The sequence below is a fragment of the Pipistrellus kuhlii genome, unplaced genomic scaffold (genome assembly GCF_014108245.1).
Source record: "Pipistrellus kuhlii isolate mPipKuh1 unplaced genomic scaffold, mPipKuh1.p scaffold_m20_p_3, whole genome shotgun sequence".
Lineage (NCBI taxonomy): Eukaryota > Metazoa > Chordata > Mammalia > Chiroptera > Vespertilionidae > Pipistrellus > Pipistrellus kuhlii.
This window is the reverse complement of record NW_023425529.1, coordinates 92,434,480-92,451,098: the sequence shown is the minus strand read 5'-3', so window position 1 is coordinate 92,451,098 and position 16,619 is coordinate 92,434,480. Positions and strand designations below refer to the sequence as shown.

Sequence of the window (16,619 nt, the reverse complement as noted above, 5' to 3'; positions counted from 1 at the left end):
TTCCATCCAATTTGCAGACCCACTCAAGGTGTTTTCCATATGAATGGCCTATCCTGGTTTGGGCTTCAGATTTCACTAAAATCTCATAAATTAGCAGTTGAACACATTATGCCTTATACCTCTGGGTAAATGACCCATGGCTAGGCACTAGCAGTAGCCTGCCTTGGCCCACCGTTTGGCCTCTCCTGTGGATACCATAGGAAGAAGAGAGCAAGAAATTGAAAACCTATTTGAAGAAACAATGACCAGGTGAGAGAAATAGACTTACAAGTCCAGGAAGCACAGAAAGTCCCAAACAAGATAAACCAAAGAGGCACAAACCAAGACACATCATAATTAAAATGCAAAAGGTAAAGACAAAGAATCTTAAAAACAGCAAGAGAAAAAGCAGTTAATTACCTACAAGGGAGTGACCATATGACTGTCAGCTGATTTCTCAAAAGAAACATTGCAGACCAAAAGGGAATGGTAAAAAATATTCAGAGTGATAAAAATAAAGGACCTATAACCAAGATTACACTACCCAGCAAGCTCTCATTTAGAATTGAAGATCAGATAAAGAGCTTCACAGACAAAAAAAAAAAAAGCTAAAGGAGTTCATCATCATCAAACCACTATTACATGAAATGTTGAAGGATTTTCTTTAAGAAGAGAAAAAAGAACAAGAAAAAGAAAAGAACAATAAAACGACAACACATATCTATCATCAACTGAATCTAAAAAAAAAAATAAATGAACAAGTAATCTAATGAACAAAATTAACTGATGAATAAAATAGAATCAGAGATACGGAAACATGATACAGACTGACAAATCTCAGAGGGAAGCAGGGAGGAGAGGGCAGGAAGAGATTAACCAAAGACCATATGTGCATATATGCATTACCTATGGCCACAGACTATAGGTTGATGAAAGCCTGGGGCAGGGTAGGATCAGTGGGGATGAGGGACGGGGAGAGGGACATCTGTAATATTCTTAACAATAAATATTAAAAAGATAAGAAAGATAAATTAGAAAAAACACTCAATTAGAGCAGCAAACAAAAAATTAAAAAGCATGAAAAGAGTTTAAGGGAACTTTGTGACATTAAACAGAACAACATTTGGATCACAGGGGTACCAGCGGGAGAAGAATGCAAGTAAGGGATAGAGAAACTGTTTTAGGAAATAATGAGAGAAAACTCCCCTAAATCGTTGAAGGAAAAACTCACACAAGTTTAGAATGCAAATAGAGTCCCAATCAAAGTGAACACAAAAAGACCTACATCAAGACATAACATAATTAAAATGGCAAAGATAAAAACATAGAGAAAAATCATAAAGGCAGCAAGAGATAGTAAATTATGTACAAGGTAGCTCCCATAAGGCTGTCAGCTAATTTCTCAACAGATGTGCTACAGAATAAATGGGAACAGAATGAAGTATTCAAAGTAATGAAAAGTGAGGATCTTACCCAAGAAATTCTATCCAGCAAGGCTATCATTCAAAATTAAAGGTGGTGAAATGATAAAAACAACAACAACAACAACAACAACCCAGCTAGTTTATTACCACCAAACCAGTTTGCAAGAAATGCTAATGGAACTGTTATATGAAAAAAAACAGAAAAAAGAAAACAAAAGAAAAAGAAATAGAGAAACTTAGGCATAAAGAATAAAAATGGCAATAAGTAAGAATCTCTCTATAATAGTCTTAAATGTAAATAGATTAAATGCTCCATTCGAAAGACACAGGGTAGCGGAACAGATAAGGAAACATGAACCATCTTGGTTGGGGTTAATTTGCATACTTGCTCCTGATTGGCTTGTGGGTGTAGCAGAGCAATGGTTAATTTGCATATTACTCTTTTATTAGATAGAATGAATGGGTTACCAATGAGATCAAAAAAGAAATAAAAAACTTACTGGAAACAAATAAAAATGAACACTCAACAACCCAAAATCTCTGGGACACAGCAAAAGCAGTCATGAGAAGGAAGTTCATAGCACTACAGGCCTACCTGAAAAAATAAGGAAAATTAACTTAAAGAATTAAAAGGAGAACAACAAGAAAAGCCCAGAGTAAGTAGAAGGAAGAAACTAATAAAGATGAGAGCAGAAATAAATGACATAGAAACTAAAAACAAAAAAGGAAAAAAAACACCCAATGGAACTATGAGCTGTTTCTTTCAAAGGATAAACAAGATTAATGAAATTAGCTAGACTAGTCAAGAAACAAAGAGAGAGGATCCAAATAAATAAAATCAGAAATAAAAGTAAGTAAGTAACCACTAACACTACAGAAATGCAAAGGATTGTAAGAAAATACTATGAACAACTGGATGCCAACAAGTTGAACAATGTGGATGAAACGGACAATTTCCTAGAAAAAGACAATTTCCCAAAACTGAATCAGGAAGAATCACAAAACCCAAATAGGCCAGTAACTGATTAAAGAGAAGCAATAATTATAAAACTTCCACCAAACAAAAGACCTGGTCCACATGACTTCACAGGGATTTTTTACCAAACATTAAAGGAATAACTAACACCTATACTCCTCAAAATATTCCAAAAAGTCCAAGAGAAAGGAACACTTCCAAGCTATTTTTATAAGGCCAGCATTATCCTAATTCTAAAACCAGATAAAGACACTACAAAGAAAGAGAATTACTGGCTAATATTTCTGATGAACATATCGATAGATGCTAAAATCCTCAACAATATATTAGCAAATTAGATCCAGTAAATATGTTAAAAATACCATACACTATGACCAAGTGGGATTTATTCCAGGGATGCAAGGCTGGTACAATACTTGCAAATCAATAAACAAATTGAAAGACAAAAATCACATGATCATATCAATAGATGCAGAAAAAGCATTTGACAAAATCCAACCCCCAGTTTTGATAAAAACTCTCAGCAAAGTGAGAATAGAGGGAGTATATCTCAATATGATAAAGGCTATATATGGCAAACCTACAGCCAGCATCATACCTACTCAATGGGCAAAAACTAAAAGCATTTGGTGTAAGAACAGGGACAAAACTGGGAAGTCTGCTTTCACCACTCTTATTCAACATAGTAAGAAAAGTCCTACCCATAGCAATCAGACAAGAAGAAGGAATAAAAGACATCCAAACTGGAAAGGAGGAAGTAAAACTGTCATTATTCGAAGATGACATGATATTGTACATAGAAAATGCTAAGGACTCCATAAAAAAAACTACTAGATTTAAGAAATGAATTTGGCAATGTAGCAGGATACAAAATTAACACGTAAAAATTTATGGCTTTTTTATACACTAACTAGAGGGGAAAGGAGGGAGAGGGTGTTCCTCAGCCCGGCCTGCGCCCTCTTGAAATCTGGGAACCCTTAGGTAGGGTCCCAAGTCTGGCCGGCAATCAGGGCCTATGTGGGTCTTCCTTCCCCTGCTGCCGGCAGCTGACCCCTACCCCATCACTGCCACCACTTGCCATCTGTGCAGGGCTGTCCCCACTCCCTTGCCACCAGTCATTTCCCTCTGTGGGTGATAGGCATGGGTGTGATTACTTGGCTTACCTGGGCCTCCCTCTGGGGGGCAATCATGACCAGCCCCGCACACCCACCACAGCATTGCTGGCCAGTGGCCTGGGCTGCCCTCTGTTGGGCTATCAATCATGGGTCCCCCAAGATTGATTGCCCCACAGAGGGAGGCCCTGCCCACCCTCTACAGAGTCACCATGTAGGTGGCTTGTACCTCCCCCTATGGCTGCCAGCTGGGTGGCCTAGGCCTCCTTTTTTGGGGCACTTGACTGCGGGGCTTCGTGATCAACTGCCCAGCAGAGGTAGGCCCACCCACCTGAGATCGATTGCCATACAGAAGGCGGCCTGGGCCTCCCTCTTTGGGGCAATCACAGAGCCCCTTCTTCCCCGCTTCCCCCGACTGATTGCCCTGACAGCCCGTGGCTCGGGCTTCCCTCTTTGCGGTGATCGATCGTGGAGACCACCTTCAACTGAACTGCAGAGGGTGGCCCGGGCCTCTCTGTGTGGTGATCGTGGGGCAATGGTGGGGTCCCCCAGACCAAGGTCATCGCACCCACTCTGGCTGGCCTGGCGCCAGCGTGTCATAGCATGGTAGTCCTGACGGTCATTCTGCTGTTCGGTTGTTTTGGTAGATTTGCATATTACTCTATTATTATTATAGATAATGATTCTCAGACATAGAAACTAAACAAACAATCTCATTTACCAGTGCAACAAAAAAAATTAAGATACTTAGGAATAAACTTAACCAAGGCAGTGAAAGATCTATACTTGGAAAACTACAGCTCGTTAAAAAAAGAGATAGTGGAAGATATAAATAAGTGGAAGAATATACTGTGTTCATGGATTGGTAGCATCAGCAACATTAAAATGTCTATACTACCCAAAGCAATCTACAGATTCAATGCAATCTCTATTAAAATACCAACAGCATATTTCACAAATCTAGAACAAGTACTCCATAAATTTATATGGAACCAAAAAGACAAAACAAAACCCAAACAAAACCTAAAACCTCTAATAGCTGCAGCAATCTTGAGAAAGAAGAATGAAGTTGGAGAAATCACAATACCAGATATCAAATTATGCTACTAAGTCATTATACTTAAAACAGCATGACATTGGCACAAGAACAAGCATACATATCAATGGAATAGAATAAAGACCTGGAAATCTACCCACATCATACAATGGAATTAAGATAGTCTCTTCAATAAATGGTGTTGGGAAAATTGGATGAATACACTTAAAAAAATGAAATTAGATCACCAATTCTATCTAATAAAAGAGAAACATGCAAATTGACTGTACCTCTGCTATGCCCACCAGCCAATCAGAGAGAGTATTCAAATTAACCCAACAAAGATGGTGGCGGCAACAGAGCTGGAGTGAGCAGGAGGTTTGGGTTGCTCCTGACGATGGAGGAAGCCAAGGTTCCCTCCTGCCCTGACTGGCCTCTGCTCAAGGCTACAAAGTTTCAATTATAGAAGATAAATAAATCCCAGATACCTGCTTCCAGCCGGCTCTGGCCTCCACTTAAGGAGGCACTGAAAAAAAGAGGAGGAGCTGAGAGGTTGGGTCACTGGGGCGGGGGGAAGGGGAGAGTGTGTGAGGGGGGAGTGTCTAGCCTGAAAACAGCCATCAGTCCCTCACCCAGCCTGGCCATTCCCCTGGGGTGAGGGTCCCCACTGGGGGGCTTGGCCAGCCTGAAAACGGCTCTAGCCCTTCACCCAGGCTGGGCAGGCCAGGCTGGGCAGGTACCACAGTTGGGACCCCCAACCCATGGGGGCAGGACCGACCTACAAACACCACAGGCCCCTAGCTCAGGCTGTCCCATGCCCCAAGGGAACCCCCACCCTGATCTGGGACACCCTTCAGGGCAAACCAGCCACCCCCCACCCATGCACCAGGCCTCTATTCTATCTAATAAAAGGGTAATATGCTAATTAGACTGGGAGACTTCCCAGGAGACCTTCCGGATGTTCTTCTGGACAAAGTCATGGTGGCAGGGCCCAGATAGAGGTGGTTAGAGGCCAAGAGGGGAGGGTGGTTGTGGGTGATCAGGCTGGTGGGGGGCAGGCCATTGGGGAAAAGCAGACCAGCAGGGGGGCCAGTTGGGTGTGAGCAGGCTATCAGTGGGGGTCAGTTGGAGATGATGAGGACAGTGGGGGGGCAGTTTGGAGTGAGCAGGTCAGCAGGGGGGTAGTTGGGGGCGAGCACAGTGGCACAGGGGGCAGTTTGGGGTGATCATCCTGGCAGGGGGTATTTGGGTCAAGCAGGCTGGTGGTGGGGCAGTTGGGGTCAAGCAGGCCAGTATGCAGAGTGGTTAGGGGCAATAAGGCAGGCAGGTGAGCAGTTAGGAGCCAGCAGTCCCAGATTGTGAGAGGGATGTCTGACTGCCAGTTTAGGCCCGATCCATGTAAACCGGCAGTAGGACATCCTTTGAGGGGTCCCAGATTGGAGAGGGTGCAGGCTGGGCTGAGGTACATCCCCCCACCCCTGTGCATGAATTTCGTGCACTGGGCCACTAGTTTATACCATATACAAGAAAAACTCAAAATGGATAAGACTTAAATAAAAGTTGGGAAAACATAAAAATCCTAGAAGAAACCATAAGAAGCAAAATCTCAGATATCTCTTGTAGAAATATGTTTATGGACACATCTCCTAGGGCAAAGAAAATGTTTTAAGGATAAAATAAACAAATGGTACTATATCAAAATTAAAAGCTTCTGCACAGCAAAAGAAACCATCAACAAAACAAGAAAGCCCACTGTATGGGAGAACATATTTGGCAATGATATATCTAACGAAGGGATAATATCCAAAATATATAAGGAACTCATACAACTTAACAAAAGACAAACAATCCAATTAAAAAATGGATAAAGGACCTAAATACACACTTCTTCAAAGAGGACATACAGATGGCCAAGAGACATATGAAAAAATGCTCAATGTCGCTGATCATTAGAGAGATGAAAATTAAAATGACAATGAAGTATCACCTCACACCTGCAGAATGATTACCATCAAGAAATCAACAAATGACAAGTGCTGGAGAGGATGTGGGAAAAAGGGAACCCTAGTAGTGCTGGTAGGAATGCTATATGAAAAACAGAATGGAGTTTCTTCAAAAATTTAAAAATGAAACTGCCATTTGACCCAGCAATCCCAACCTTGGCAAAATATACTAAGAATCCTGAAATACCAATCAGAAAGAATATACACACCCTTATATACGCACCCTTATGTTCACTGTATAGTTATTTACAATAGCTAAAACCTGGAAACAGCTTAAGTGCCCATTAGTAGATGAGAGAATAAAATAGCTGTGGTACAATTACACATTGGAATACTATATAGCTGTAAAGAAGGACCTCTTACCCTTTGAGACAGCATGGATGGACCTAGCCATTATCATGCAAAGTGAAGTAAGTCAGAGGAAGATGAATATCCCATGATCTCATTTATATGAGCAATCTAATGAACGAAATAGGTCGAGTTATGGATGCATGAAACAGACTGACAGATATCTGAGGGAAGTGGGGAAGGGAGGGCAGGAAGAGATCAACTGAAGAACTTATATGCATATTAGAAGCCCAGCACGCGATTGAAATCGCGTGAGGTGGCGCCCGTGGGGGGGCGGGGACCCGCGCCTGACCCACATAGTGGGCCGCTGGGGCCGGGGCAGGCGCTCCTGTGTGTTGTGTCTCCGCTCCAGCCCTCTCCCAGCCCCAGCCTCTCCGTGCGTTGTGTTTCCACTCTGGCCTGCCCCCAGCCCCAGCCTCCCTGTGGCCGTTGGGTCTGGGGGGGTGGGGGTGGGGGGTGGCACATAGCTCCCTCCCACCCATCTGCATGCGCAGCTCCTCCTGAGCGGTCCTGAAGCCTGGCTAAATTAGCACATTTCTGTTTATATATGCATAGCCCATGGATACAGACAATAGTGGGGTGAAAGTCTGGTGGAGTGGGAGCTGGGAAGAGGGGAGCAAAGGGGGAAAGTGGGGGACATTTGTAATACTCTCAATAAAAATAAATTTTAAAAAGTACAAAAAAAAAGTTGTCCTCTCTTACTTACCAATATTATAAAGTGCTTCAGTACAAGAAGAATCATTTCTCAGAGCCTCTTTATAGAATTCAGCTGCCTTCTCATAATCACCATTTGCAAACACTGTATTCCCTTTGTTAGTAAGAGCAGATGGATTATATCTATCAGAGTTCACAGCTAAATCTGCATAGCTGCTGGCTTGTGCAAAGTCATTTTCCTAAAGCACAAAATATATACAATTTATTTGAAGTTCATCAAATTTTTTTTTTGAGATTATAAACAGGAAAAACAGAAACAAGTATTTTACATATCTTGGTTTTGCTAGGCTTATTCTACAAAAGATTTGTACTCGTCAGCAATTTCAACTCCACAGTCTCATGTTTTGAATAACATCACTATATGTAGATGGTTCCATTTCAAATGCCCAAATTTCATGCACACCATGCTTCTTAAACCTCGAATCCTAAAGAAGCTATGATCTAACTGGGTGGGTCACCTACTGGGTCCTGCATTTCTAGCCCTCGGTTGTCTGCACTCCTTCATGCTGCCTTGCTGCCCTGCTCCTTCAGGGCCCTGCCATCCTTCACGTGAGCCACGGGACCTCACAGCTCTCAGGTGGTGTGGCCTTTGGTGCTCTATTGCCTCAGCAAGGCTAGGGGCCACAGTTCCCAGAACAGCTTTACCTGTGTGGGTCTTGTTCAGAGTTGGCTGAGGGAACTTCTAGAATATGAAGCAGCAGCCTTCCTCACGGGTCTTTTTCTGGCCATCAATGCATGCCCAGGGAGAGATGCCTGTCCTCATTCACACACTCCATACTGAATTTTCGTCCTGCACTGTTCCTCCTCCTAATGGTGACCCAGATCTATGCTAAGGCTTGGCAGTGGACCCAGAGGAGGCAGCCGCTCCATGAAGTCCCCCTTGGATGGCTTCTGGATGTGCTAAGCAATTCATCTGAATGGAGACCTTTGCTCAGATCCCCAAACACCTCTTCTTCTCCTTAACCCCCACAGCACCCACTACTGTGCATGTTCTAAATCCTATATCCCTTCTTTCATAACACTCTCTAATGGAATTTCTGAAAAATTTAGATATATTTTAAATATTTACCCTTTAAAAATGTACAGTTCAATGACATTTTATATATTTCATGTGATCAGACTGGAAAGAGGCAGTTGGGGGCAATCAGAATGGTAGGGGGGCAGTTGGGAGAAGGCCGGGGGTGGTGGGGCAGTTGGGGTCGAGCAGGCCGCAACCAGAGTGGTTAGGAGCAATCAGGCAGGTGAGTGGTTAGGAGCCAGCAGTCCCGGATTGTGAGAGAGATGTGCTAACTGCCGGTTTAGGCCCGAACCCACAGATATAGCCGGATATTCCCCGAGGGGTCCCAGATTGGAGAGGATGCAGGCCAGGCTGAGGGACACCACCACTCGCCCCTGTACCAATTTTGTGCACCAGGCCACTAGTCTTTTATGAAAACTTATTACTCACAGAGACAATAATCAAATTTTATCTCTATTCTGACTTCTAGTCTGAGATCAGTGTTCCACATGCTTCCTTGGCCATTTGAGTTATATCACCATCACTACAAAACTTTAAAAATGTATTTAACAACAAACTTGGTATCTTTCCCTCTAATTCACACACTCATCTGGACATGCCCCTGGTACCACTCTCATGCCAACAGAATAAAACCTGGGGTCCTTCCTCACCAGGGGTTTTACCTCTTTTCCCTCTTCACACTGAGGGCTGCAACACCTTGCCACCATAACAGAGGTTCTATATGGCAACAATTCTCAATGTGCACAAACCAGAAGCTGAGAGGGACTGAAAGTGTAGTAGAATCAAACACAATGATCTTAAGCACCCCTTCCCCCCCAGCCTTCTTGCCTCCATGCTTTGTTTACTCCCTTAGTTCCTGACAAATGTCCCCTTCACTTTTATCTACAGTCTGACTTCTAAGATCCAACTTCTATCTGGGATTGTCCCCCAATCCCTAAATTAAAATGCTATTTGCTTCCTCAGAATTTCTAAAGCATTTAACATCTCACATTCATTTTATATTCTCTACTTTCAACCAACCTTTCTCCTTCCTACTCTACCCACCTGCCACCTTCACTCTAAATTATAAATGTTCATTTTTAGGAAGCTTTTAGCCTTTTAGTCTTCCCCATGATTGGCATCCATAGATATTCAACTTCTGCTTGTTACAGATGACACTGTGACCTTACATAAGTCATATAACCTAAGATGTCACTTTTGTTATTACTAGGATTGAATTGAAATATGTCTCCAGCTGATCTCCCAGGTCTACACTCTATAATTTCATGATGTGATGTTTCCACCACTTTTCACCCTCCCTTCTCCTCCTGAGACGGTCCTCTTACTCATGCCCATAAACTCAACCCCTTACCCAGAACGTTCATGGCCTGGCCCTCCATATATGCCATTCCACTGACGTTCTTCATGTCCTCTCAGGAGCCTCTCCCTAGGCTAGCTCCTCAGGCAGACATTTAGCAACATGAAAATACCACATTTCAACGCTTAATTATAAAAACATAAAACTTACTAAATAATACAGGAATGAGAGGTTGGTTGCAGCTGCACTTTTCACTCTACTGTCCTTTTTTTCAAACATTTTCAAAGTCTCTATAGCCTAGAAATAAAATATCTGCAAGTTATTACCATTGTAATATGACAATGTTCAAGCTTACAGTTGGGAAAAGATTAGTATCAGAACTGTAGGAGCAGGGACTGACAAAAGGCAGTTTCACTAATATGTTTTTAAAAACAGATGACAAATTGAGATTTTCATTTGAGAATTAAATTTTATAAAAAATAAAATTACACTAAAAATATATCTAAAATTAAGAATGACCCTAGCTGGTTTAGCTCAATGGATAAAGCGTTGGCCTGCAGACTGAATGGTTCTGGGTTTGGTTCCGGTCAAGGGTACATGCTCAGGTTTTGAGCTCGATCCCCAGTAGGGGGCTTGCAGGAGGCAGCCAATCAATGATTCTCATTACTAATGTTTTTATCTCTTTCTTCCACTCCCTTCCTCTATGAAATCAATTAAAAATATTTATGTATTTAAAAAATAAATAATAAAATTAAGAATGCAATAGATGGGTTTAATTCTATATTAGACACAGCCAAAGAGAAAGTAAATATGTAGCCAGTGAGTTTTGTTATATAGTTTCATTTACCCTGCATAATGGGGTGGGTGATAAGATTTTACATAAAGACATGATCCAATTTGCTCTTTGCAAAATAATTCTAGAATTTCTGCTTCTGGCTATTAGAAACTAGCCTATAGAAGACCATTCTCCTACAGAGAACAATTAGAAAATTAGATAAAATACTGAAAATATTTTGTGAAGACACTGAAGAGTTACAGAGACAAGAAGAATTTGAAGATCAAACAAGAACCCAGAAAATGTTCCAACTAAATACTAATAAAATAAGCACAGAAAAGTAAAAGGCTTCAAAATGTTCTTAGAGAAGACCGTAAGAGACATATAGAAACCCAGTGAAATCTCATATAAACATGTTCGAGTAGGCAGCTAGAAAGATATGAGCTGGGAGAGGCAGCTGGGGCTTGGAGAAAATACGTGTGAGAAGCAACAAACTGAAAGACAATGGAGGTGGCAGCCTCCATGTGAGGGGGAAAGATTCAGAGCCCTCCAGGAGGTGGTCTAACTGGTGGACAGCACCTAGATGAAGGAGCCTTATAACTTACAGATACATTGTTTTGAGACATGAGGGAGAGGGTGACTTGTTCCTTGCTTAGGGTGTTCCAGCCTAGGAATATAAACCTCTAAACTTCCAAATATCAGGGCACTCGGTTTGGTCTCAGCCAGGTGAGCTGCCCGCTCAGGGCACTTGGTTCAGCCTTGCTGGCTGAGTTGCCCATTCGGGTCCTGAGTATATTTCTTTCCTACAAATAAATCCTCACCTGCTTTTCCTATTTGTTGTCTCTTGTTTGGATTCATTCCTATAAGCAAGACAAGAACTAGGGGCACAGAGTACTGTCTCTGCCAGAGCTTACTTTCCTAGGCCAGAGACCCCCCTTGACCACCACTGACAAACATACCTGGAATTCCAGAAGGGGAAGAAATACAAAAAATAATATGAAGTAGACCCAAATAGAAGTACATTTTAAAGCTATGAGAAATCAAAGTACACTTTTAACCACCAGGAGGTCTGAGATAATCGTAATCCAACAGGACATTTGGAATGGCCAGACACCTTGCATGAAAGGTGAATGAGTTATCAAACTAGATATTACTGAGATATATCAGAGTGTAAAAAAAGATTTAAAAAAAGATGATGGTCTTCCTTCCTCCTCCCTCCTTTCCGTCCCTGCTTCCCTTCCTCCCTCTCTTCCTCATTTCCTCCTTTTCTTCCCCCTTCCTTCCAAATGCATTACTGAGTAAAAAATGCTTTGCCCCGGTGTGCCTCCTGCTCCCAGAGAACACTGTGTCCCAGCAAAAGTCCTATTGAGTTTTGATAATGGCCACTAGCCACTGGTATTGAAAATATCTCACCTATACAAAGTCTGACCTATACGCTGTTCAAATGTCTGAACTCAAAAGAAGTGTCATGAAACATAGTTCACTCAATGTTTTTAAGGGTAGAAGATTTAAAAATACTAGATTCCATAAGCCTTGGTTATAATATAAGTAAACAACTATTATTTTCAGGGGTTTTTATTACTTTAAAGAAAGCTGTTGGGAGTTTTGGGCCAGCAGTTTATAATTCCACAAAGTAAAATCTGGAAGAAAAAAACCTAAACACGCCCTTGCTTTTGAGATTCTCTTTCACTTATATTCTTGAACAAATCCTTTATTAAACTGCCAAGAAGCTCCTAAAACTTATATCAGAAGTGACTGTGGCTTTTACTGCTCACTAGTGGAAGTCACCTCATTGACCCCTCACTCAGTATCCACACTATTCATGGAAAAGCCACTATTTATGTAAGTTTATAAGTTGCATTTCACTTTGAATAAGAATTGAGATGTTTTCATCTTTTGTAGGGAGCAGTTATAGGGTTAAGCCTCTGACTGACTTGTGGCAAAGTCACAAATTAAAAAAATATATATATATTTTATTGATTTTGTACCGAGAGGAAGGGAGAGAGATAGAGAGTTAGAAACATCGATGAGAGAGTCATCGATCAGCTGCCTCTTGCACACCCCCTACTGGGGATATGCCCGCAACCAAGGTACATGCCCTTGACTGGAATTGAACCTGGGACCTTTCAGTCCGCAGACCCAGGCTCTATCCATTGAGCCAAACTGGTTTCATCTAGAGGGCACATAATTAAGCTTGGTTTTGTGACTGCTCCCTAGATCTTTCCTGGGCAGCTAATGGGCTGTGGGAGGGGCAGCAAGTGCTGCCAAAACAAGAGAAACTTACAAGAACATTGTAAATTACCTTGTTTGTCCCTGACTATAAATAAAGCATCAGCTTTGCAGTTTGGATTTATTCTGTGACCTCAGCCAGGTACAGAAGATCCACCTAGACCTAGCTTATTCTGTCTGTCTTTTCTTCATCCTTCACCAGCCTTCCCTCAGGCTCACAGAACCCTTGGCTGTGCTGGCACTTCAGATTGTGTCACAAATGTATTTGCTTATTTACTTATTTATTTTAAATATATTTTATTGATTTTTTTACAGTGAGGAGGAGAGAGGGATAGAGAGCTAGAAACGCCAATGAGATAGAAACATCGACCAGCTGCCTCCTGCACACCCCCTACCGGGGATGTGCCCGCAATCAATGTACATGCCCTTGTCCGGAATTGAACCTGGGACCTTTCAGTCCACAGACCGACACTCTACCACTGAGCCAAACTGGTTTTGGCTGTATTTGCTAATTTAAAACATAAGTCATGTGAACAGGAATTAGTACACAGCCATTAATACCTGAAGTCACCTGAGAGGGAAAGAAAACTGCTCCCTAGTATGTGACAGCCACGTTGAAAAGAAAACAGAAATTACATTCTGACTTAAAATATAGGTAAAGAGATTGTTATTAAAGTCTTATACTATGATATACATTGTTAAATCTATCTAAAAATGTCATTTAAAAATAAAATGTTGAGAAAATTGGCAAACATTTTTTTTTTCTTTCTAGTTTGTGACCTATAACAGTACTTACCTCACAAACTAAAATTATTACTTTTGGTCCAGAGATGACCTTAACAGGTTAACAAAGAACAAGCTGTCTCACTTCACTTCCATTCAAAAGCATGACAGCAGCATTAAAGAGTTATCAGTGGCACTTTTAATGACCAACAGTGTAATGATCAAATGAAAGAATAGACATAAAGATCCTTTGTAAAGTCTTTTTAGTGCTTTATAAATGCTAAAGAAATTTTTAAACCCTCACCTGAGGATATTTTATCCTTTGATTTTTGTGTGTATGGTTTTTTTTGTTTGTTTGTTTTTTTGAGAGAGTGGAAGGGAGGGAAGGAGAGAGGCACTAATGTGAGAGAGAAACATCAATCAATTGCCTCCCACACACTCCGACTGGGCTGGGGATGGAACCTGAAACCCAAACACCTACCCTTGACTAGAAATCAAACCCTCCATCCTTCAGGGCTCAGACTGACACTCCAATCACTGACCCACACCAGCCAGGGTGCTAAAACAATGTTAAGTGCACTAAATTCATACACAAAATGGAATTAGTCCATGGCACTGTATTGTACTAATCACATAATCATAACATGAACAACAGGGTACATGGCATTCTCCTCACTGCTCTAGAAATGACTAGAAGGGGTTAGTCATTCCTATTGTCTCCGAGACAAAAGAAAGGCCTTTCAGTTGGAAGAAAGCCTGAAGACTCAGGCTTGGGATAGGATGCTCTCTGGTCCTTGCTCTAAACTCAAAGGAGCTGAGCTTTCTATAGTTGCTGGCACATATGACACTAACCATTGGTTTTACAAACTAAAATATCAAGTTTCATTCTGTTGAATTCTCTTTTGTCCCCCCTCCCCTTTTATAAAGCTGTCTATTCTGGTTTGTCAACTATGTTTCACCTGTTCCACCTTCATCCAAGGCAGCAAGAAAGCAGTGGTAGCAGTGAGAGATCCTGGAGGATTCTAAAACTGTGTTATCAGTAGGACCCTTTTAGGCCCAATGCAACATCAAAAACAAAAACAAAAAACAGAGAACAGGTGAAAACAGTGGATGGGAGCACCAGGCTGCTATTCCAGATCCTGGCCTTCCTTCTTATACACATAATATCTAATTCTGAAAAACCTTGCAGCTTCAGATAGCAGCTTGAAAACCTCTAGGAGAAAGTTAATTTCTGGATTAGAACATGGTTTAGTAATTTAGCAAACAACCATGTTTTACCTGAAAAGCATTTACATTTTAAGAAACAAGACTGCCTTGGCCAGGTGGCTCAGTTGGTTAGAGTGTTGTCCCATGCACCCAAAAGCAGCAGGTTCAATTCCTGGTCAGGACACATACATAGGGGTGCAGGTCCACTCCCAGTCGAGGTGCATACGGGAGGCAACCGATTGATGTTTCCCTCTCATATTGATGTTTCTCTGTCTCTCCTTTCCTCTCTAAAGTCAATAAAAACATGTCCTAGGGGAAGGAAGGGAGGGAGGGAGGGAGGGAGGAGAAAGAAGAGAGAGAAAGAGAGAGAGAGAGAGAGAGAGAGAAAGAAAGAAAGAAAGGGCAAACTGGTCAAAATTCAAACCAAGTATCATACTAGTGGAAATTATGATGAGACAGAAGTCACTCAACTTCAAAATATTCAGAGGTAACTTTATTCTAGAGAGGAGTTTCCCAATACTATTCGTTTTGCTCCATTAACATATGAAATTTCATCTAATTTTTTAAACTTACTTGGTTAAAGTCCTTTTGCCTCAAATATGTAATTGCTTTATTTATTTCCAGGTCATTTGCTAGCTCTACATATTGAGAAGCTTTCACAACTTCAACACACCTATAATGTAAAGTGGAAAAAAGGTTATTTGTTTTAGTATTTTGTTATTGTTGGTTTTTTAAATGTGACTTTTGAATAAAAAAAATTTTCAAGTGCCCCTAGTATTATGTAAGGCTAAGTACTTGCTTTCTTCCAATAATGACAGTAAGTTACTGAATTTTTCAGTTCTCAACTGATTTCCTCACCCAATTTTTCACTAGCTTGCTGTCATTTCTAAATATTTATGGTATTTTAAGTGAAATTGGATTGATAGCTACATTCTGATTTTTTTATTTACTAAAAAAATTTCAATTTCCAACATATAAAATTTATATATATATATTTTTTTTCATCTTAAATGATGTGATGGTGAAAAAAATTCAAAATAAATTATAGAACATATTTAATTTTTTTTTTAGTTCAAACTTGAACAAACAATAGTAGGTCTGTTCCCCAAAGCACACATAATGTCTTTTTTAACAATATATTAGGCACTGTGCCAATTCTTTACAAGCATTGTCACATTTAATCTCCATAACATCTTTGAATGACAGGCACTGTCTCTATTTTATGGGTAGGAAAATGGAGACCTGAGCCCACACAGGTAGGAAACTGTCAAGTAAGAATTTGAACCCAATACCAAAACCCATTTTAAGAAGACTATTGGTCTTAAAATTTGAGGTCAATTGAGATGAGTTTAGGGTTAGTTAGATTAATTAACATGATTAATTTAAAATATGATCATGAACCTTATCTTTAAAAAAACAGAATACAGCCGAGACTTGGCTCAGTGGATAGAGCGTTGGCCTGCGGACTGAAAGGTCCCAAGTTCGATTTCAGTCAAGGGCGCGTACCTTAGTTGCGGGCACATCCCCAGTTGGGGGGGGGGGGGTGCAAGAGGCAGCTGATCCATGATTCTCTTTCATTGATGTTTCTAACTCTCTATCTCTCTCCCTTCCTCTCTGTAAAAAAAATCAATAAAATATATTTTAAAAAAAAAGAATAGAAAAATATCAATGGGCATTGTTCATAATAAGGGCAAGGACTGTTTCATGTAACTTTATAAATTTCAGTAAACAATAGAAAATATATTTCTCACTGAGGGTCTGGTTACCAAATGTCTCAAA

At 40.9% G+C, this 16,619-nt stretch overlaps 1 protein-coding gene across 8 annotated transcripts in view; it reads right to left on the bottom strand.

Annotated features, from left to right (window-relative positions):
- Nucleotides 1–16,619, bottom strand: part of IFT88 (intraflagellar transport 88) — a 178,072-nt gene that overhangs the window by 82,453 nt on the left and 79,000 nt on the right. For all 8 annotated transcript variants that reach the window (XM_045588522.1, XM_045588524.1, XM_045588518.1 and 5 more), the window contains 3 exons: nt 15,414–15,513; nt 10,118–10,204; nt 7,585–7,771 (listed from right to left, as the gene is read on the bottom strand). In XM_045588522.1, coding sequence (XP_045444478.1) covers nt 7,585–7,771; nt 10,118–10,204; nt 15,414–15,513 — 374 coding nt within the window. The remainder of the gene's footprint in view (nt 1–7,584; nt 7,772–10,117; nt 10,205–15,413; nt 15,514–16,619) is intronic.